Source organism: Haliotis cracherodii, unplaced genomic scaffold, assembly GCF_022045235.1.
Source record: "Haliotis cracherodii isolate W230 unplaced genomic scaffold, xgHalCrac1.p SCAF_18, whole genome shotgun sequence".
NCBI classification, from domain to species: Eukaryota; Metazoa; Mollusca; class Gastropoda; order Lepetellida; family Haliotidae; genus Haliotis; species Haliotis cracherodii.
The window spans coordinates 7642498-7666972 of record NW_027266273.1 but is presented as its reverse complement, the minus strand read 5'-3'; the positions used below and the strand labels follow the sequence as shown (position 1 = coordinate 7666972).

The 24475-nt window shown below is 38.7% G+C and overlaps 1 protein-coding gene across 4 annotated transcripts; it reads left to right on the top strand.

Moving 5' to 3' along the window:
- The first annotated feature begins 1845 nt into the window (after positions 1 to 1845).
- LOC139465215 (transcription factor Sp9-like) lies at positions 1846 to 24149 on the top strand. 4 transcript variants are annotated; one of them, XM_071246884.1, is made up of 2 exons: positions 1846 to 1921; positions 22705 to 24149. In XM_071246884.1, exons 1-2 carry the CDS (start codon positions 1901 to 1903, stop codon positions 24001 to 24003), a joined length of 1320 nt encoding a protein of 439 aa, XP_071102985.1. In that variant the 5' UTR covers positions 1846 to 1900; the 3' UTR covers positions 24004 to 24149. The 4 variants fall into 4 exon arrangements, with proteins under 4 accessions (XP_071102985.1, XP_071102983.1, XP_071102982.1 ...); XM_071246882.1 differs by lacking the exon at positions 1846 to 1921 and adding an exon at positions 1975 to 2235; XM_071246881.1 differs by lacking the exon at positions 1846 to 1921 and adding an exon at positions 4153 to 4238.
- Positions 24150 to 24475: the final 326 nt, after the last annotated feature.

The window sequence follows — 24475 nt, the reverse complement described above, 5'->3', positions numbered from 1 at the left end:
GACAATAAGCATAAAACATTGGTTGGGTGACAGCCATTGAATACCCATTTGGGCAAACTTGCACCCTGTTTATGTCCGAGGACGGAAAAACAAGTTAATCTTCTTAACAAATAAAATATTCATTTTAAGTACATTATTGTTAATCCCGGTCAGTTTTGTGGAATACTAAAAGGCAAACGGAGTTTTATTTCGATTGTGCTTTGAATGAGGCTTTGAATTTGTTATCGTCCGTCGTATAATAGCGAAATATATCTCCACCAATACATACAAATAATAGCAGAAATCGTTTTGGTTTATTCACATTGACGGTAAATTTATGTGATTCAGGATAAAGCAACGTGGTTGTTTACAACAATCAACTTCAACTCGTTTCCAACACCGTCGACAGTTATGAGCATTTATTATCAATGTCTTTGTCGAGATACCTTTGAAAATACACGCCGACGCCAAATGTATTTTTATTTATGGTCAAGAAACATATTTAACGCTAGTTCGACCCGTAAATCAGGCGACGTTGCTTGTTTCATTTAACTCGATATATTATGTCGACGAGGACGAGAGGGCACGTGCTTCAAGTATAAAATACCGATTTCGTTCCGGGAAATTTCATGACCTGCACGAAAGAAGTATTTCAAGTTTTCCAAAATGAAATAATCAGACTTTACTCAACAAGAAATGTTTACGGCCCCGGGAACCTTTTGACCATCGCACGCGTTCAGAAAGCATGGCTACGACGAGAGATCTTGGATGCGTTTGGTCGAGCGCTCATGCGTCCCTAACCCTATAATCATGCACAAAGGTTGTAAAGAACGACGAGTACGTGGGTCGTTGCTAATCGCTGGATTTGTATTTCTGCTTACGTAACCCCTAAGCCATGACGAAACTGAGTGCTCGCCTCATTGGTGCTTTTGATGAAGGCGACGCTTCGTGGCAATTATGATGTTTTGAGCGTTTCTGAGTAAGAGACAATTGATTATGCCAGAAATAGATTATCAATATCGGCTTCTGTTGACGCAAACGTCGACAGTTCGACTTTCATAGTACAAACTATTACTGACTGTATGGTCGTAGCGTTGCATCGTACAAATTATTCATACTTTAGGGAACTCCGTACGTTCAATTAACAATTGCCGAATTCGTTTGAGGTATTGTTTGTCAATGAAACATGTTTCAGTCAAATGCATTACATGATTCAACCTCTGCTAAAATTGTTATTCCTCTAACACATTTAATGCAAGTCACTTGATTAAAATTTACCATTTCAAGGATCTTTAATTAGTAACGTTGCCCTTCTGAAATTGACCTTGGACTCATTAGACGAAATTGTATTTTTAATCTTAAAGTGAGAAATGTTACACTTTTTTTGTATCACTGATTAATGGTCCTATCTCCCCGGTATAGAGTAACAGTGTGTAGCAAACGGTAGGGAGCTAAATGATAAGGCTATCTTTTATGGGCAATAACTGACAGCATCGTTTAACTCTTCGTGGCTACCTTATCTCTCAATACAGACAGAAGAATATAAAATATATGATTCAATTACCATCAAATCAAGAAGCGATGGTTTTTCCCACCGCTATTCAACGACGGTATAAAATCAATGTACATGAAATGCGTTTCTAAGCCAAGACTGCAGGGATGTCTGATCGTGCTTGATAAGGTCGTTTTCGATTTGGAGATTAGTTACGCCTCCGGCTTTCCTCACCCATCAATCATTTCTACCCGCCTTCTGATTGGCTGATGGCATCAATGGTTTCTGTCTTACGGCTCAGTGATCGCCTCGCCTCTTTTGAAGGCGGGGCGTTTATAATCATAAGCTTCGCATTCGCTGTGCATCCATTCTGTCTCAACCTAATGATAGCACACAATTTGAAGGCGTTCCATCTATTGAGCAGAGAATATGGCAGCAACTGTCATTGGGGTAAGTTGATGTTGCACATTGGAGAGATATTAATACTTTATTATTTTCCCGTATCCGCTCCCGCGCTCACTTTTGTACCATATATCTGAGTGCACGAGCCTAAGCGGTTATTATGAAAATCGAAGCGATTGCAAGAGGCGTGTCGAGGACTACATGCGGAATACGGACACGAAACTATTCACACTGACTCCGAAGGGGTGATTTTGAGTGTGAACTGGCACATGCATGTCTGATAGTGAGACACTGACGCTAAGAAAGGAATATATCATCTGGAGGTTTAGTACGTGACATCCATGCTACAGTATTCTCCACCTGTAAGTAACCTTGTGTTGTCACGCTGTCACGCACACTGTGTCACACTTCCCTACCTGTCGATACCACTGTGACATTCGGCTCTTTGACGATTTTTTATTTCAAAATTACCGGTTGTATTGGGACTCGGCAGTTTAATGCATGACGTCAGTCATCTCAAGTAGTATTCTCCGACATCTTTAATTTGGTTCATTGCGATTTTATGAATGTTGAGTTGTCAGAAGGTTGGATCGAAACGTTTGAAATATGATGCTGTTTCAACGATACACAATTATTCCAACGCCGTTTCCTTTCGTGATTCAACAAATATGACTAATTATGAGTAATTTTGAAATTAACATTTTATTGACAAAAAGGCCAAATCCTTAAAGGCATGGTCGATATTGTTTAGAAATCAGCATCCCACTTAAATGTATATTGTATATCAAACGCTTTGTTATTTTTTGTAAGGTGAGATTTTTTTACGAGATCATTACGAAATATTTTGTTGTGCCTCTTTACACAAGCAAAAAGACTACTCTCAGTATGTATGTGCTTTCCTTGAAAAGACGCGAATGTTTAATCGTATTACCAACACCCAACGCTGTCCGCCATATTTCATTCTGATTGCAATATATTTAGCGTAAGATGATATCGAAGGTACTTGTACATTTCAATCAACCCAATATCAAAACTGTCACATCAAGAACTGATCAATTCATATTCACATCTTCCATAGGTTTTAGTTCCAAACAAAACCTTATGATCTATACATGGTGGATTAAAATGTGGCGCTAAATGTGATAGCACTGAGCGAGACGTGTGCCGGTTGTACATTGCAACCCCGTGACGTTGGTGTTGATATGTTTAGACAAGGCGGCTGATGTGCTCAATAGCGGCGTGGAGATATGTCCGTCATCGCACTGATAAGTGAAATAGACTACTGAAATGTATCATAGTGTCATACACGTCAATAATCATACTGTAGCCTTCCTGGTGCGTGTTGCGTGTTGCTAGGTGTAGCAATGATAGCGTGTCGTGTTAATTTCTCTAGATATAGGGTCGTGTTTATTTCACGTTCTTTGCCGTCTTTTCGCGTTCATATTGATAAGAACCACACTATCAAGATACTATCCTTCACAAAGAGAATGAAAAGTTACATTTTCCTTGCTAAGCTTTCGTTTATGTTCGCAATTATTGAAATGATTAATTTTGAATAATATTCTATTTTGATTTGTGCAAGAACACACGGGATCCTTAACATGTTATGACCCAGCGCTGTCCACTACTGGTATAAACATAATCTAATTCCAGTCATTTTTCGAAACGTAAACAAAGATATGAAGGTTACAAAACCGGTCAAAATTCAATATTTGGTTATGTTGCCAAAGCTCAATACATATTTTTTTATCAACAACGATAGTTCATACTTACACATAATTTTAAATTGTAGCATTTCAAATATATATGAAATGGCAGTATCTTTCTTTGACGCTTAACTGTATAATATTTACTTTCATTAATCTGTTTCTAATCCAATTTTGCAGTTTCCCATTTTGTAATGATTGACCATGAAATATCTATGAATATAGAATCCCGTACTGGTATTATCAAGTATGTAAACACATAATTCAATCATAATAAATTCATGTGTTTGTTAACTAAGCGAATGTTTTTCGAAAACGCTCGGGTAGAACCGCCATGTACATTAAGCCATTTAATACCATTGCTATGTGACCCAGTTCAGTCATAATTGCCCCTCTTAGTTATCGCGATAAACTTGAACATAGTTGTAGGTAAATATACATTCATAAAGCAGGTATTTAGCTACACTCGACTGAGATTAATATATTTCATATGTATGTAGCGGAACGCTGAGTTCAAATACAGCGAGTCTATCTGTGGGTTTGAGCTAGTACGTACCTGAGGACTCTCCTGGAAGGTCTCATAGTCCTTATTTCATTTTTTTTGGAAATATTCCCAAGATATGGATGAATCCAAGGATAAGGATGCGGATAAGGAAAGTGTAAGTGTCATTTTGACTCCATTTAATGTGTTGTATTCTCAATTGTAGACTTACAATTTTCAATTCTAAGATATCGTTTCAATTATAACCAGGTGTACCGGATTGACCCGATAGAAGATGACTTCACTGCTGTCAGTTCAATTGTTCAGATTTCGACAATAAGAAATATGTTCTCCGACCTACTTTAAAAATAAAGGTTTTCAATTAAGAGAACATTTTAATTTCGATACAACCATTCATTCCCCGTTCAGCTGAATCTGGCCCACAAAACTCTTGTTTGGATGTATTTGTTGACACACTGGAACGTTTCAAACACTTCCAAATATGGAACTGTAGACTATGAGCGTCAGGTTGTCTCCTAGGTAAATACTGTTTTCAAAACTGTTTTGAAATACAGTTACTTGCATTGAATTTAAAGTATCCAAAGCGTAACACTCGTGTCTTATATTCAGAGGATACCACTTACAAACGCTCCTTTGCGTTTGAAAGAAACGAAAACCCAAACATTTTATGCATTCATGTTTATGAATATATCTTCAAATGGTAAAGTGTCACCTTTGAGTTCTCACTTCTTTCAAGGCTTAGCGATGTGCATCATAGACTAAGTTTTAATAACGGTGTTTACTTAAGGTAGGGTATTGAAGTTAAGGACTTAAAAAGGTTTTAAAATTTCGGATGCTAGTTACTTCCTGAGCGATTTTCCCCTGCAGTCGTTATCGTTAAACCTCGCACAAGATGGTGTAACCCTACCGGGCTTCAAGTTCCCGGTGCATCTATCTTCATTGTTATATTGGCTATTCTCAGTTCGCATGATTAGCCTTGGAGAATTCGGAAGTTATATATCAAGTGCCCCTCTTTCTTGAAGACTTTAGTGTCCAAAAACATTAACAAGATCAAGAGTATTGTTTACATTTTCAAACTATGTTTTTCTTCAACGTTGTTGGTATAAGAAACACATTTTCATATGAACCAATATGAACTAGCATATCATTTCGTAGGATGTGAACTTATGATGTATATTACAGTTGTTTGTTGTCATTGAATGCGTCTTGTATATGGTCGGGCGCTTACATGAAATTCTTCTCTAGTTGATGTATATTTCAATATTATTACTTAAATAACAGATATTACAAAATAGCATTTGTGCATTTTCCAACAAATCGTTGACTTAAGATATATCCGATAGTTTGAAATGAACATGATACCAATTTCATATCCATGTCATTGTTCGTCAACATATGGTGCATTACTAGCCACACCCAAGGCACACCGAGTTTCATTTGACTAAGGCATACATGTATATTGCAGCTTACCAGACTCACAGCGGTTGCTGACACATTGCACTTGTTCATCAAATCGAGAATATATATAGCTAGAATTGATGTATTGTAGTATATGTATAGACACAACTTCGTGTTTAAGACTTCGAATAAAAGTCATTCAGGCACTATTATGAAATAACGTTAACAAATTCGCCCAGACGTATATACTTGCATGTACAGTGATTGTGCTATGGAAATTGTACATGAAAAGAACTTTTAGTTTTTTAATCATTTCCACGCGTCATAAATTTCAACTTGATTCTCTCGAACATCGCTTGTCGGACACTTTATTGTACTTGAACTGATGTTTCAAATCCTGCCATGAAGTATTCATTTGGAAGATCACGTTTTCTCATTAGTTGAACCGAGTGACTAATTTCGCCAGTATTTTTAAAAGATATAATTTGATCCAAAATGTATAAACATATTGAAATCTCACTATGACCTGTTATGCCTTAAAAAATCAACATATATCTTTGACGAAGAGACTTCCATTGAATTAATATAAAGTTTATCAGAAACCTCATTTAGAATAAAGTTATGGCTTGTTGGCTACACCCATGGACAGTGTACATCTGTTTGGTTTTAAAGATTCGGTATTTCGGTTCTACATAAATAAATACTCTGAATTGTGAGAAAATCTTTTACATTTTGAAAATTTGTTTATGATTCGGGGAAAGGTTTCCCAGAACTGTGTATTGACGTATAACGTCTCTGGAAAGTATTCTGTTTTTTAGAACTGTTTTGTTGTGACAATACCCCTGCAGCCTTCAATGTAATTAATTTACAGTCGTTCACAACTTGATAGTTTAGACACCGATATCGATTAGGGGGTCATTTTTCAACCACGCCACTTGGTCTAGCCTGTCTTAATCATTCGAACTGATTGAAAAACACATCGTACATTTAAACCGCCCACAATGACGCCTAAGTATTAATTTTCGTTTACAAGACAATCGAATAAAATCTCCATGAAATTCCCCCCAAGGGGGTATCCAAATAACGGTCAAATTCTCAAAACCCCTCCCACCCGAAATCCAACGAAATTAAAATAAATTTCGATTCAAATACCACTTAATTGAACCTTTAACACTGCTCTTAATAAGATAACTGTATACGATCACCTAAACTAATTCTAAGTCACCGTGGCGTGGCATCAAAGCCAAACAGATCATCATGGGATTCATCTCGGCGTTGTTTTGTTTATTCAAGATCGTTAAAGATAAGTTCTAAGTCAGGGGAGGGTTCTTAGAGTCGGTGCCAATGCGTGCCGTTATCTGGGGGGAGCGATAGTCTTGATAGCGTAACAAAACGCGCATCCGTGTTATACAACGTGGCCAGACAATTGAGATAGTCTCATAGAGGAAAGAATTTTCTCACCGCCGGACGGTAAGTGAGGTCAGTTTGGCGTCACTGACCACTGTCAGCTGTCCCCTCGGGCCTCGCTGGCTTCACTACAGTCGTTGCCGCCAACACTTTAGACTGCACATAATTAAGAGACGATAATAAGCAGTTTGGAAGAATAAATTCCTGAATATCTTAGAATTAATATAATTATGTTTGTTTTAAATTTAGGCGATTGAGAGAATGAAAATTAAACAAATGTAATGGAAAATATGCAGAGTTTCTGAACTTTCTGAACACATAATGTCATTAACAATAATGTTAGTTTGTTTATCAAGTCAAGTAAGCAAGGATGCATTCTTTTGATGTCACAACTTTATTGACTGAGAACATTTGTTCTACATTTAGTAGATATTTCTTATGATTTTGGAAATGGTGTCGCTCTTATTTACATTATCTGCACATGATATCTGTTGTAAGAACTTACCTGAAGTGTAGGCACCTGTGCTACATACTTCCTTATATTTCTTTCTATTATCAAAATGACTTAAATTGTTTACAATGGTTATCTTCCTTGTACTACAACACTTATAATCTATAATCTTTGATTAATTCCTCTCTACTGATTCAATATAAACTGCCGGGCAAAAGAAAATGTACACTTGAAAATTGGATTTGACCAAAACATTACAAAGTTTATCAAAATGTAACTAGGGTGAAAAAAGTGTGCGATCACCATCACCATCGAACAACCGATTCTGCTTGATTAAGCCCTAGTATAAATGGACGTATATTTTCATTTGCCCTGAAGTTAAGTTAAAAGGGAACATTAATAAAGGATAATCTGTGAACCAAAGTATACCGTCCCCAAATTATTTATAATCCAACACCCCCTAATATTACTATACACGAAAATTCAATATAACGTTATTGAAATCCTAAACATTTCGATCCTACAGTATCCCCATCCTGGCAATACCCGTCCCCACCCCGTAATACCGACCACACCCGGTCTCCCCTGTCCTACTCCGTCTAATACCCGTCCCCACCCGGTCTTACCTGTCCAACACCGTCTAATACCCGTCCCCGACCGACCCCACCCGGTCTCCCCTGTCCTACACCGCCTAATACCCTACCCCACCCGGTCTCCCCTATCCTACACCGTCTAATACCCTACCCCACCCGGTCTCCCCTATCCTACACCGCCTAATACCAGTCCCCACCCGGTCTACCCTGTCCTACACCGCCTAATACCCGTCCCCACCCGACAAATCTTCACCCAACCCTCTGTTTTTCTGGGGTTCACACGATCTTCGTCCTACATCTGCCTCCCTCGCCTGATCAGCTGATAAGTGGGAGAGTGGGGGACAAGCAGGCCCGACTCCCGTGGGAGTCAAGTCTCAAACCTGACGGCTAAGTTGGGGCTTCTTGAGTATGATCGTCGATACTTGCACAGAACGTGTCTTTTTCTCAAGGCGATAGTGTGTCTTGAAAACAAGTAAGACACATTCCCAAGTGTAACCGCACCAGGACTAGCAGGTAACTAAGGCCTTGCTTCTTGTAATTGTAACGAAACACCCAAAATATATATTTGGATGACAGGATGACGAAACACAAATTTATTTACCCAGGAAGTCAAATGGTAGAAGAAACTGTGCCCATTTTGCGTCTAAAATATTCGTTAATGTCTGTCGGCAAAAATATTTATCATTAGATTAAAATATGGGCACGGTTTCGCTATTCCATTATTTCATCAAATCTCGAGAAGTCTCGCGTGATCTTGACCCCTCTAAGGGCCACTTGATCCCATTGAACACAACTCTTCAGCCACTTCTCGCGATTGCTCGTAAATTATCGCGCCGCCTCTCGTGATTTGCGCGGTAAGGTTGCGATTACGACACGCCGAAGTCACGGTGAAATCTCGCGAGAAACTAAATTACCCAACAGAGCTCGAGAAGCACTTCTTCAAATGACGACGAACGGCAAGCGTCAGGCGACTAGCCGTGCCGGGTCCTGCCCGTAGATGATCAAATGTCTAATTTTCAATTTAAACAAATTAGACTACAATGGACATTTCAAAGTTTGGGCAAGACCCAAATTCAGATTTTGCGGCTATTGTGTCCAAAGAATTACAGAACAATCTAATTAACTGAGTTCCATCCTCTTGAATAGAGAATCTGAGATCTCTACCGAAAAATAAGATACATGTTTTTGGTCGCGTGACGTATGTTCTTGTAATGTAAGCATACGGAGCATAAAAACAACGATGAACACTATCAGAGACAATATATATCATCATAATCTATGATGATTCTTGGCGAAAGGACGCATGAGAAAGGGTGTCCAACGTTGGATAACTTGTTCCTAATAATTTTCCGTATGTGAATAAAATATGTTTAAACTAAACATAAGAGCTTAACATATTGACGAGGTTCCACAACAAAATTGCTTTGAAGAGCAAGCCATTATTCCCAATGATAAAATTGATTTTGTTTGTATAATAAAAGTCTAAAAGATCTATTCAATGGTGCTCACTATTTCCCCTTAAAGTATGAGAGTTTTCATTGATTGACATGTGAACACATTTTCATTAATCTCACATCAACGATTCCTCAAATTTGTGGATTTCCTGAAAACCCAACCGGTCAGCTTCACGGTGTTTCTTTTTTTGTTCGTTTCGTGTCTATTACCAAATCCCTATTTTGTATGATAAACCCCTCCCCCTGTCCTCCCTCTGTCCTTCATTTCAACCCTTAAACGTCCCCCATTTCAATATTCATTCCAAATCCCCACCCAATTGCAACCCATCTCAAATCACCCACATATCCCCCCTGCCGCCCCCTTCAAATATTAATCTAATACTGTTCTTTTCCACTATGGAACATCACATTTCTAACACTCCCCTTAACCACCCCTAAACCTCATCCTTTCCACACCAAACCTCCCTCGAGGTTCCGAAAAGCTTAATATCCCATTTGTCATACGATATTTGTCATACCATGTCAGATTCACCGAAACATCCCGTTACCACCCTAAATACAATACTTTCCAATCCTAAACCTCTCTAAAACTCGTTAAAACTTTAATAATCCATTTATCACATATATTTGTACAAACAAACTATTTGATACCCTAACCCCATCTAGCCCATCTAGTCCATCTATCCCATCCCTTGATTCTTCCTAACGACTTCATCGGATTCAACGTAATGACTCTGAATTCGTTAAATAAATGCACACTATTTTTGAATACAGTTCTTTCTTTCATTTCAACCGCCTTCGTATTTCCGAATCATCCCCCATTCAGAAAAAAACACATAACATCAGTGAGCTATCAACCAAATTGTCTGTCTTTTAAGACGTTATTTGCTTAAATCCCGTCTCGCCTCGTTCTCGTTTTTCTAATGACGTAACAGCCCTCCGGAAGGTGCAAAGAAAACAGGCAGGCTATATAACCTGTGAATTCTGCACGCCTTGTCGCGTGTCTCGGACTGTCTGAATGGTCTTAGATCGCCATCAGCAGTCCGACTATGCCGGCTTGACGCCAGGTTTGTTGAACATTCGTAGAAAGCTATTCCAAAAGGAATTTGAGAAGAATTTAAATGGATGGGGAAATATTTGAAATCAATGACACGCTTTTAAATTAAGTTTGGTTAACCTGTTTTAGAGGATGTCAATGTGTTAAATTTTAAAGAATTAAAGCTTTTGAAATCAGATTTATTTTAAATATGATTTACGCTTGGCTCCAAACCCAATTTGAATGCCATTTACTTTTTCAACGAAAAAACAGAATATACATGTGAAACGAAGAAGTAAACACTGGCATTTAAAACCCCCCGACATTTTCTCAGCCTCAAATTTAATCATTTTCTAATCGAAAATACATAACTTTTAAAACATGTGTTTAATTTTTACACATTCACTTAAACGTTAAATATGTGTAATTCTTTTCTGTGTTTTAAAATGAAATAATTGAGGCTTTAGAATTACATATTTATTTCTTCAAAGTGTTAAACATCTTAATTCAATTGTGGAGTGCATGTCGTGTGGGTAGCGTACAGTCGCGCAGGTTGTCGGCAGGATGTTCCCCCTTGGGGGGGACCAGGGGAGGGTCATAAAGTTGTAATCTGCGTTTCAAATCTTGAAAGGGAGGGCCCCAACAATTTCACTTCATTTGGCATCGCAGCATGGTTGAAGAAGCGAAACTGGAACTCCGAAAACTACATGGAAGTGTCTTTGTAATATATGGGAAAACATACACAATTTATAATAAAATCTTGATCTGGGACATTTATTTGTTTCTCGGTGGAAATGAAGAGAACTGAATTGAATTTTACCGAGTTTGTCTTTCTTCCCGATTTGTTTTATCACCATTTTAATTGAGTTATATCCCAATTTGAGGTTCATTTGTGCAAAATAAAGAAATGAAGCAAACATTATGTGTTTTAAAGTCTATTAAGAATACAAGTTTGATATGTTGATAATGAAGTTATAAAATAATAAAAAAAGAAATAAATTTAAAAAAATTAAAATAGATAAATAAATAAATAAATAAATGAGCCATTTACCAGTTTAATTCGTTAATAAAACGCCAATGTTAGATAATATACAAGCAACGCCTTTTCTTATAGCGAAATTATCAAATAAACGTATATTATTGAGTTCCGTTAACACCAATTTAAAAGTTTAAGCAGAGTGATGCAAGGTAATATTGAAGCCGCATTTTCTTAAGGGAATAACATAAAATACAAGTGGAATATTGGTTCAGTCAAAGCTGCCAAGTGAGGCGGTGACCCGAAGTCGATTCTTTCTCACGATGTCTCGCGAGGTGTGTGAATGAAATTGGGAATAAAACAGGCCGGGCACATGGGTCCTATTACGGTAATTTGGCGTCCCTTGGAGAAAAGAAAGTCTTAGAAACGATGGAGGGACTTCACATCGAGAAATGACAAGTTTCTTCACATATCACGGTTTTGTGGAAAACTTCAAAGTTGGTGCTCTGCGGGTTTCTGTAAACTGAAATTCTTTACACATTCTGTTGTATATCATGCATATACATCACTCACCAGCTGTCATAACAATGATAGGTCAGTTTCTGATGTACATCGATACAGACTGAGAAGAACTGAGCAGTTTGCCTTTCACGGCACTGTAGGCCACAGCTTAATTTTAGGATGTCTGCTCAAAGTAACCCAGATAGCAGTTTATCATTTTGGTTAAACCTGCTAGCGCTTTTATTAATTGAATAAACGTACAAATGCCACTTATAACGAATGGTTGGTTGTGACGAACAGTCTGTTAGATATAGCAAATGCCGCAAAGTCCTCACAAAGTCCTCTTTCTTACTAATCAAGTCGCTATATATATGAACTACTACATAAAGAAGTCCTTTTAAGAACATCCAACATCGTGTTGAGTGCATATGTCACCCACGTTTACGTATGATTTTAAAGTAATTTTAATTTCAAATACTACTCAACATATCCAGATAGTGTATTTATTAGCGGAAGTATATTGTCTTTTTCCCTTTTCGCCATTCCGTCCCGTTTGGTATTTGAATAACACATGTATTCCAATAACTATGTACATTCCGTTATCTGACAGGTTAAAGCGATGAACCGATATAAAAATAAACACTGAATGTACAGAATCACCGATGTCTTTGAAAAATGGACGAAAAACTTAAAAAGGCATTCAGTATGTGACGTCTTTATACAAAAGCGTTACCTCTGTCAAATACTGAATACGTATTTGCGTTTGAAATTTAATAATCACGTATATATTTAATAAATTAGTATATTGTAAGTCAACATTCAAGTGTTATAAAGTTTATGTGGCTAGTTTTAGTTCTCTATTGAAAGAATATATGCTTTTAAAGCGAGATTGCTCTCCATATAGATCGTCTTGTAAGCTATTTATGAAATTAAGTCAAGTGAGAGTGCAAGTTGGTTTTAACTCCTTTTTCAATAGTCTTGTACTTATATCACCGATGTTTAGATCAATCTGAGTACGATAGCAAGTATCATTGACAATAGAGAAACGGGGTACCTATCTGTACTTCCCCCGAGTGCACTCGACTTTCATCGTAATGGATATGGCGTTGAACAGCACCAAAAGCCCCACCTTTGATTCAACCCTTTACCCTTTTGAAGACCCGTGTCGGTTAAGAAATTAATGAAAATCTATCAAAACTGAAACTTCAAAGCGATCCTCCGTTTACCTCAGCGCTGTTCGTGTTACCACAACAGCTTTGCCAACGTTGCATGTTTACACATCATGGACATCAAATAGCCAGGTTGATCTTTTCCTATATTCACCGTATTATCATACAGGTCCAAGCTTTCATCAAACATATTCTATGTGCTATAGCTATCTATCTGTCCTGGAACACCCAATCTTGAGCAGCCTCGTTAACAATTTTCTTTGCTTTGCTAAACGCCCGCGTTGGTTGCAAGACAAAAGGGTTGAGTTGATGGTTAATCCGGCCGAAGACGTATCCCTCACGAACGATACCCCGGCCGCCGTCCATGAGACGGGGCCACGGGAAATGTAGAAAAGGGATCTCGGTACACCGGGCCATTAAGTGCTGAGAGTAGAGCTGAACAAATTTGATTGAGTCAATGCGTGGCAGTTAATATTTTGAGCTTGTAGTATGCTTCTGTGGACGACACGTAGCTATACAATGCTTCGTCTTTGTAGAACCCTACAGCAGCATATAGTATTAAAGAACCGGTCTTTATACAAGTAAACACGGCTGTGCTCTCGCTGTATCTTGTCACTAGTCGCAATTTTCCATGGACGGATTAGTTTATTAAGTAATTGAATATTAAACATTTAATGCACCGACTGACTCGCAGCAGATAAAAGGTAGACCTTTGTTGTGAGGGTTTCCCTATTTCCCAATCTGGTGATGAATGGGGTCATCTAGCCGTAACCAAACTTCTGTATGGCTTGTTTGTGAGTTTGTATGCCTCATTTCATCAGGAATGATACACACTCAAACCAGGTGTCAAAGTTGACTAATGGTTTAATATAATTTAAGATCAAAACAGGACAACAAGAGTTTCATTACGCACATCTGCCATCAGAAACCGTATTCATATTCAAGCTAAGGGTATCCTAAGAACTACTCCTGACTACAGAAATCCTCAAAAGGTGCGTCAGAAGCTAATGAATATGTCATAGAAATTTAATATTAATATTTTCAGAACAAAGTTGCCTCGAACAACAAGCGATCTGGCTCGTTGAAATATAATCATGAATACAATTAGATTAATTTTGAATGTCGAGTTATTCTTCTGAGTGTCACGAATTCTCGAGTAGAAATTATGAAATACTATCACATTCAAACAGTGAACGGATGAATATTAACATGACTTTTCTCTTTGGTCTGGTGAGATTTGAGGTAGATTACTGGATACGCTCGAGGAACGGTCTTTGGTGAGTTGGCAAGCGTACACTCTCTGGCGTGTCCCCTGCTTTTGGTATGGTTGTTTAATGCACATAAATAATGAATGCACTCGGTCAATGGATTCAACAAAGTCTCATGTTAGATGTCAGGGAAACAGGAGCACTTTGTAAATGAAATAATAGTCAGGGCGTTAGATGACCCCTTGATTGGTGGGATTAGAGTCTCTCTGGAACAGACATTAGGGATATCAAATATAGAACATGTTTACGAAATGACCTTTTCAAAACAAGTGTATGATATTTGTATACAGTTTTATGTAAGCTTTAGTTCCGTCCCTTTAAGATGTCAACATGGTCTGGTCACGTGGTGAAGGATAACTCGCTGTGCAAGATACAAACGGAAGTTCGTCATTGTTCGTTTGTGTTATTCGAGGGTATTTAAATCGACCTGACAACGATGTCACAATAGTATGAGAAACAATTCTACAGTAACGTCATGTACTATGACACACGTAGTTTAACATCATATATACAAATATGACATAAGGCGATAGCAAGAGGGAACACCATTTTAGAAGGAAATCCTGAACATCCACAAATTGAACTCCCCTAGCGGATGGTACGAGAACCGCGTTGCCGCTAAAAATTGTTCTAATTATCAGTTCCTAGAGTTGAATATTTAGTTGTTCTCATCCAGTGTGACCTTGTGTGAGTTTAACTTCCTGAAAGACCATAGAAACTTATCATAGTTGTGATACCGAACAGTCTTTATTTTCTTTCAAAGTGATGTTGATCTAGCTGATTCAGATGTTCACATATCTTACTGATCCCCATCCTCCCAACTCGTTGCAGCGCGACGGGACCGCCGACCCCTACGGCGCATTGTGTTCTGTGTGCTCCAATACATACATCATACTATCCCGCTCACGTGTTCCTCAGTGAGATCGGGAGTTGGGGTGGGGAAAGAGGGGTACCCGCTGTTCGTGGCAAGCAGGCCATTAAACACCGATGGATCTTTATAGCGGGTTTAGTGTGCTGAGCGTGAATACTCTGGACCTGAAGCTTATCGCAATAGTTTGACGAAGCCGAGTCGCTGAATACTTTAGGGGGGACAAATCAACCCTGTCACGTGATGTGTTTAGGGAAAGGCAGCTTAGAGAACCTTTGATGAGCCCGCGGCTGTAACAGCTATTGAACCATCTTTGCCCCCAGTGCTCAAAGAGAACCTTTTAATATCGTCTTTTGATTTGTCCTGACATGTTTCCATATTGTTATGGTCAAGGTGGCTAGTGGACACGCGCGCAGACCAGTGGTCAGACACAATGGTCATCCGTGATGCTTCCGTACCCAGACCCTGTGCACTCCCGCATTGTTCGTCTTCATCAGTTATTTATCATACCGTCAACTTAGTGTTATTCTTGCTCAGTCACAAACCTCACAACCACATCACGGATCTATTATGACCCCGCTAGTCTACCATATGCTCCTTGTCACTTATTGAACCAACAACAATCTATGGAATCCTTTAAGGGCCACCTCTCCTTTCGCACATGGCTTGGAAGCAAGTTGACAGATTTAAAACTCTTTGAAATTTGAGAGTAAGATGGGCCCAAATTGTGGTTCATTGTAACGAATCCCCTGTGTACATGTGGTAAATTTTCCTCAGCGTTTTTAACAAAAGAGACACTTTTAAAGGCGGACTTCGGTTAGTTTTGAATATTTCAAGTAGTGTTAATTTGCAGATCAATATTAGGCACTGCGATCTAAATGAATAGCTCTGGTGGAGGAGGACATTTGCTTATTCAATTAGTATGCGTGTTCTGGACTAACTTCAACACTCTAAACACTTGTATGGAACAAAAGGCAATGATGTACGCCCCCAACCTTTGGTAGCATACTGAACATGGCAAGGTCGAAACTTTAAAGGGTTCTTGACAATAGGGAAAGCAAAGGAACCCTTGCTTTTATTTGATAATAAGGACCAATGGACGGGCTGATAGGGTCTCGTGTTCGTTAGCATAAACATTGTTGTAGTTGAGTGTACAGCATTGTTCAACATTGGCAGTTGATATGTAGAAGATTTTGTTCTACGGGTATAGATAGAGAGCCGTGTTCATAGGAATGGGAATCTGAGTTAGTTTAAAAGTAAATATGTAATAAAGCTATCTACAGTTAAACTTCCATATTCCGGACCACGTTAATTCTGAAAACCTGCATCTCGTCGCCAGCAGAGAACAAGGAAATGCAAACCAAGGGATTAATTTCGTACAATAATTCGTTTATGGTGAAATGTGGTAATCCGAACGAGTTCAGTGGAAACGCTATCGGGCAGATTAACGAGCTTTCAATGTATCGCAACGGAGCTAAGACGAACGTAGACAACTTTAAACTGATTTACCACCCTGATATTGCTCAAAGCGGCGTAAAATCTAACTCACTCACTCAAGCTGATTCGAATACTCATCAATCATTTTATTTGGAAGATGAGTTTGGGGCTAGGTGGGCTGGATGGGTTGGACTGGGCTGGGGTGGTGGGGTAGGGGTGTGGCGTCAGGACTATATGGCCACAGTGCGTTTTTTCCCCCTAGTATCGCAAAATGTCTTCTCAATTCCCCGGTAATCTGAAGATCTGAACTTGTAAATTCTTCTATTCGTTCATTCTCTTTTAATACGTTTCTGTACTATTTCATTTACTAATCGTTTAATCGGTTATAGTTTGTTTTATTGGGGAAATGGTAAAATAGTTGTCTTACGACCTATCTTTTCTGTGCAATATTTTCAACATAGTTTTGTTATCATCAGTGATTGGCATCCACGACAACGTCGTTGCTGCCGGAAGCCAATGCGCCATTATTTGGCCTAATTCTAAACTTAACGTAACATTAATATTTTAAAGTAGCAAATATAGATTAAACAGATATATTGACTTTTCGCTGTCACAATTGTTTTAGAAATAAGTGTCGATCGCGATTCCCTAGAGCGCAGTAAGAACAATTACCTGAACAAACGGAACTCATTGACATTCAATATCCTTCAGGATGAAGAATGCCAAGTACAGGCATCTTACGACACGTTGGTATTAATTCCATGGATATTTCATGAACTAGGCTCTTACAGAATTGTGATTCCGACACCAAATAAGTCGTGGGACCATCGTCATGAAATATTCATCAGCTGTAGGCAAAACACTTCCTGAATTGTTGAATTTGTTCAGAACGGGGGAGGGGCTTTTATAAAGGGACATGTTTTTCGCTAATAGCTTCGCAAATGTTTAAGAATGAATATTAATATTTTATAGATGTATTTAATTGTTTTGTGGTTGAAAAGTTATGATTAATAATTGGTTTATATCCGGTATTCTTACAAAATACCCACACTTAGTATGCTAGAAATCAAGAATATTTTCGAAATTTGGTGTTATTCCAGAAATGTCTCTTATTTGCAAGATGCTAACCTCTCAGTAAAAGAATTACAATTGTATTTTTTCGTAACACTGGAGATAAGTATAAACAAATACTATTTTTCTTTTGTAGTTAATTATATCATATACAATTTTTTCAATCTTAATATTGTGTTTACATGTTGGACAAGATATCGGATATCTTATCAATGGTCCAGATAATGGGTTGACGATCAATACAATATTTCATATCAACAATATTAAGCAGACAAGCAAGTTTGAATATTTGATGTTGTGTGGCGAATTTTAATCCCCCGTGATCAAACACCAGATCAGATAATCCAAGCTTTCAACCCTATACACATTTTAGACTCATTGAAACACAAATAGTTGTGACAGAGGTTAGAAGATCAGATAGAATAAGCGAAGCTTATAGTTCCTGCATTGTGTAAAATTTTCAAAGAAATGCATGACTTAGCAAAATACATCAACTTATCGAAACATGTTTGTAGACTTTGAGTAATCCAATCGGCTATGTTTTTTCACTGAAGAAAAATACAATTGATCTTTTACGAAAGACAGGAAAAAATATCATCCTACAGCCTCAATCCTTTTTCTTAGCCTTGGGGAAACCTAATTTAATCCGGGTAATAAAAATGTACCGGTAGATTTTTTTCAAAATATACTCCGATTTTTGTCACCTTAGGCGCGTCTAGGTAACGCAAAGCCTCGCTCTATCATTGTTAGTTTTAAGACAGTCGGCGTTTCTCTTTGATGTGTTCCCAAACCGCGCCGTTGTGAAATCATTCTGCCTGAGTGATTTCCCCCCTTCCCACGGTAGGACGAATCGGGCCTTAACGAAGTGAGGAAAGGGGGGTTAAATTTGCCGGAAAAAATACCCAGTCTGTTTCATTGTTACCCGATCGTTGATTCCCTTGATGCCGGATTAGGTGTCCAGTGTTTTATCTTACGGGGGTTGTGTTGTAAGGGTAGATGCACACGCCTCGAACTATTAAAGCAGCTAGCCACTGTGGAGATTCATTGATGATGTGTTCACGGTTGCTACAGGACGTCGATCGTTTCTCCTCGCGCGTTATTCTCTCAGCGGGGGCCCATTGCAAGTATGATGTTTGTTTATACCTCTGTGATATACCTCATCAGTCTTATGTATACCATGTTTACATTCTCACAACTGAAGGGGTTTTGTGAAACGCGAAACGTTTACATATCCTCAACCTCGCGTGCACATGTGTAATAAATTAAAAGAGAGATTTTGTTTTGAAAGCGGAGATCCCCCGCGAACAAGCGTTTAAAACATTCAATAGCATGTTTGTCGTATCTTTTAACAACATTTTCCCGATTTTTCTCACAATCAAATGATATCATTTTTCGGACGTGGTTTTGGATTCCGTATAGTCACATTGAAGTAGTTTAAAAGAAGGTTTGCAATCTTTTCAGACTGCTAATCCGTTTGTGACCAGGAATATACTTTGACAAGCTGATGACATAGTTTATCAGGAAAAAGCTGTGATATGCATCTCAAGAGCAGACATTTTACCTACCCATTCGATCTCAGTTACTTTGTAGAAACCTGTCCGATGACACAAATATGTAATATATATTCCGCATAGTCATTATGAATTGCGACTTGGAAATTCAACACACCTTTATTAAATTAGATATAAGATTAAATTCCTCCTTCTGGATTATGTTGATTGTGTTGTAGGATTATGTATTCCAATTTAAACTTACCTGATCCCTCCGGTGATATTCATAGTTGTCACTGTAACAGATATCTTTTCGACTCCCTTCTTGTCCAATACTGTAGAGGTATAGCGCAAACGCCACTGTTTGTAAATGAATTTGTTAGTGTTTGATTTCTGACGAACGACATTATTCAGAAAATACAGTGATCGGTTTGAAATCATGTGCTCACTGTGATCATATCATGCTATTTAATAATTTGATATTGTCGTTTCATGGAAATATTGCGTAAATGTAGTCCTATGCAGCCCCCATCAAGGTATTTGTATCTGTAAATAATACTAATTCTATCATGTCCCTCTTCATGAAATATTTTTTGTCTCATAACTTGTGTCTGAATAGATATTTATGCAATATAAGCTTTCCTTATGATTGGAAACCATTATTTTGAAGCATAACTTCTTAAATGCATGACAAACGGTATGTAAATAAGTATAAATTTATACCTTTCGTGAAATCGGTGACATGAAGTGCTAGCACTGTGGACATGTGGAGAAGTCAATGAAATAAATAAATGGAATTGTCAGTTATGTTCGAACACCATTTAATTACAATGAATGCTAAATTGTACTTTTTATACAACATGTTATGAAAATTCTAACCTGGATAAATATTCATGTAATCTTTCAACTACGTCACTTTTCAATTTCTATGTTCACTTTAAAAAAATAACAATGTTCAAACAAAATAAACTTGTTTGCTTTACAATAAAGCTAATTTATTTACTTTAAGTTTTGCAATTACTGATTAGGAATAACAATCATGTTATTACGCTTGTTCCTAAACATAATCACACAGTCAGCTTCTTCGCCAACACAACACCCGTTTACATTCCACACAGTGCAAATCCTTCCATGAGCACTGTAATATGATTGATGGTCCGACGTATGAAAAAGCGTTTAAACAGAAATGGGTTGGTCAAATATTTGTATCCAGGAAAAGAAAAGGCACGAGACACAACCATTAACGCGTTAACGTTGGTGTCGATTGTCGCGTTGAGTTGGCAAACCAATCCAAGGAGTGGTCACCGCTTAAGCTTTATCAAGGAATAATTGCAATTATTATTGACTGTTCTGATAACAGTAAATTGTGGTCAATTGGAACGGCTCACAATTGATTCACGGTCAAACAATGTAAACTCCTCAAAAGGGGGAAATTGATAAATAGCGTTATTTGCCAAATGAAGCATTGTGTGGAAGCGTCATATTGCAAAGTGTGCGAATTTAATAAAATAAAGCAAATTAATTCATTATCTTGACATCAGGGGCTATTAATGTCGAAAAGGGGATAGAATATGGAAAGAACATGATTAAAACTACTGACGCCTTGTAATATTTGATCGAGGCGAATCAAAACATATTTAAGAATAATTAGTAACAGTTTTTCGAACAACACTAATTTGACGAAATATTTTGTAGGGATAAACACTTTAGGACCATTTGTTTTTCGGGATTTTGTGATAAGTTAGAAGAAAGACATTAAGGAGAAAGTTGATAATGCTTTTCTTTTAACTTCGTCAGAGTCTGTAAATGAGGTAAGCTCACGGTGATCTAATGTGTACGGTGTAGCGTTCGGGTTTATGGTATAAGTAATAATAAATCAATAAAACAAGCATATTTGTTCAGCTGTAGATATTCCAATTAATGCACATGATGCACATAATTGTAACAAAACAATAAGATCTGCTTATGCCATTGAAATGTCACTCACTGGGCTGATCTTAGGTTCAAATTAAATTTGAAACTCAACAAAAAGCCAAGGATCGCAGGGGCAAAACTATCCTAATACACAGGTGGTGTTTGTGCTTTAGTAAGCTGTTTGTGAGGATACAGCTTGATCAATGGGTCGATAACAACGAGTTGAAAGGCACTGCCCCTGTGGTCAAAGGCTCGATATGTTTACTCACATATACGTCGTCATGCAAAATTGCTTCATTTTAAACCCAGAGAAACGTTATGTAAACTTGTAAACTGTTCAGTCATATACAACAATAGACTTCTGGGGGGATGGTTTTTTTTAAATTTCGTGATATATTTGGTTCGGGCTTTGTGTCCAATGTGTACTTCGAGTCAGGTATTGACATTTTGTATGAATACTGCCACGACATATGTTTAAAATGAAAACGCACAATCAATGATATTTTCTACAGCTCATTGATTCTCATATGGATGTTATATATAGAAATATTCCTCTCAAAGTAAACTAGATCCTAATTCTTCACGGGTGAACTTTCAGAATTATTCCCGAATCCTTCACGCACACATTATTGACGGCAAACCAATAAAATGGATAAATAGAACACAAATATAAAACTCTTTTCCGACACACCTTTTCAAAAGGCCAAACAATGTGGATTGATACAAATATTTCTTATATTCTAACTTTCTACTTAGGCACCGCGCGATAGGGACATGGTCACCTGTGTCTATTCGTACTCACTATTGCGAGAGATGTCGTTTTATGATTCACTATACCGCGACTAAGTCGTGTTTCTCGGGGTTGAACGATGAATCTTAATAGCGAGTTATTTCGCTCAAGAGGCACGGCTACCCGACTGACCCTCGTGTTTCAATGCACAGCCGACCGACACTAATCTCCCCCATCTGTGAAATTTTGCCATCTGGCCTCGTATATTATAAAGATTTGGATAATACCCCACAATCTCCGCATAAAGCGGAGCCAGGATGGAGAGGGTAGAGTCTGCTTATAGAGATGTCCCGTCCATGGTGACAGAACTGTCTTGATGCTGAGGTATCTGTCTTCGCGTCGAGGTTTCCCACACATATACTGTGTCTGCGATAATCTAGTGGTACTCCTGGACTGCGATCTGATGATGATGATGGCTTATCACTTTACTTATCTTACCACATTGTGTCGGGATGTTGTTATAAGGATGGGCTTTGGGATGGGCAGCCCATCGCTCAGTTGCCTTTAGCATTGGAGGGACACAGAGAGCAGCAGCGGGCTGGTAGTGTTGATTTTAAGATGTATTTTTGCATGTATGATCTTTGCATGTAGTATGGTGTATTTTTGTGTGTCATGATGATTATTATTCCCAAAGTATGCCTTTATGTAGATATGAAATATCACTTTATTTTTCTTTAAACTTTGATTACTCGTGGTAATTACTGTAGTATGTTATTACGTACGAATGTGTTTTCTAAAAATGTGAGCATTTATTTGATGTTTTTTCTGAAATTTACTTATACTTTTTCGTTATTTTCTAGGATCCTCAGCCGTTTGGCGGAACACCACTTGCCATGTTAGCAGCCCAGTGCAGCAAAATCACAAACAAGAGCCCTCCACCGTTAGCAGAAGCGACAGTCGGCAAGAGTTTTGTCCCTTGGAAGAAGGGCGTTGCTACAAGCGATAACCGCAACCCCCTCCATCTTACCTCCCAGAGAGTCCCCACTCTCAACCCCTCGTTGTCGATGACCAGTAGTGGACTAACCTACCCTCGGTCAACAATCAACTCTTCTTGTTCCGGGAGCTACGGCAGCGACATGCTGTACCCAACAACAACGTCAGCGTCGCAGAGCGACATCTCCCAAGCAGCATTCCTCCAGAAGATGCACGGAGACAGCGGTATAGGAAACTCGAGCTTCGGTGGGATGTACTCTCGGGTTCCGTCTGTCACAGGCCACCATTATGAAGCGTGGCCCTTCGCAGCAGGCATGACGTCATCACATCCACCGGCGACGCACACATTGAAGACCGAGATGACGACGACGGTGAACGGCGGATCGCCGTGGTGGGAGATGCATTCGGCTAACATGCACTCCAACCCTTCCAACTGGCTATCTGATATCCCAAGTTCCGCTTCCGGGCCCCATTCTCAGATATCAAGTGGATATCCATCCTCGGAATACCCCTTGGGGTATAGCTTACCATCCGCCCCTAGTTCTCTGCTCTCCACGGGTCAACACTTATTACAGGACACTTACAAATCTATGCTTCCTGCCCAAGGAGAATTGGGAGCGTCAAGTGTGACCCCCTTTCTCACCCGACCCGGGTTGTCTGGGATCCCGAGTCCTCGCAGTCAGAGACGGTACACTGGTCGGGCGACATGCGACTGCCCCAACTGTCAGGAAGCAGATAGGCTTGGACCCGCCGGGGAACATCTTCGGAAAAGGAACATTCACAGCTGCCATATTCCCGGCTGTGGTAAGGTGTATAACAAAACGTCACATCTAAAAGCTCACCTACGTTGGCATACTGGCGAGAGGCCGTTTGTGTGTAACTGGTTGTTTTGTGGGAAAAGATTCACAAGATCAGATGAGCTTCAGCGACATTTGAGAACACATACCGGAGAAAAGAGATTCGCATGCCCCGTGTGCAATAAAAGGTTCATGCGCAGTGATCATCTGAGCAAGCACGTGAAGACCCATAGTCAAACAGGAGATAAGAAAGGAAGCGGAAGTGACACCGAGAATAGTCAGGAAGCTGTTAATGTCAACACATCCCCTACGAACACAGCGACACAGATCTCACAAGTACCCATAAAGGAAGAGCAGGCAATGAGATAGAGTGATCTCCCTTTGTGTCCTTGGACAAGCGGCACATAAGACTTTATCAAATCCAGTGAGACAGTGATTGTATAATATTCAAACTTTGTGAAGAACGTGCTCTGTGACAATCCCTTGACACACATATTCTATAAATCCTTATGACGTCATCAGTTCCAGTGATAAATCATTGTATTCACTTTTTACAGTGGCCTGTTTCATGAGATTGTTGAGAAAATATCAGATTCTCGCGTACGTTTCAACAGACAGCTTAATTTGTCATCAATACATATGTCAATTTGAACAGTGTGCTTGCCGCAGCTCGAGACATTCAAAGAGGCAAGTCACACATTCAGACTAACAGGGAATGCATATTTCTTTGATCGTATTCACACAACGATATTTGATATTATTTATAAATGTATTAATTGTGGAAGGAGGATATGTGTAGTGATTCGTATTGATATTCTGTAGCAACGAAAAGTTGAATTTA

Excerpts from the sequence above, each read along its gene's own strand:
- LOC139465215 (XM_071246881.1), top strand. The coding sequence starts at position 4,200 with ATGGATGAATCCAAGGATAAGGATGCGGATAAGGAAAGT. Across the intron at positions 4,239-22,704 it reads AGGATGCGGATAAGGAAAGT|GATCCTCAGCCGTTTGGCGG; the intron begins GTAAGTGTCATT and ends GTTATTTTCTAG.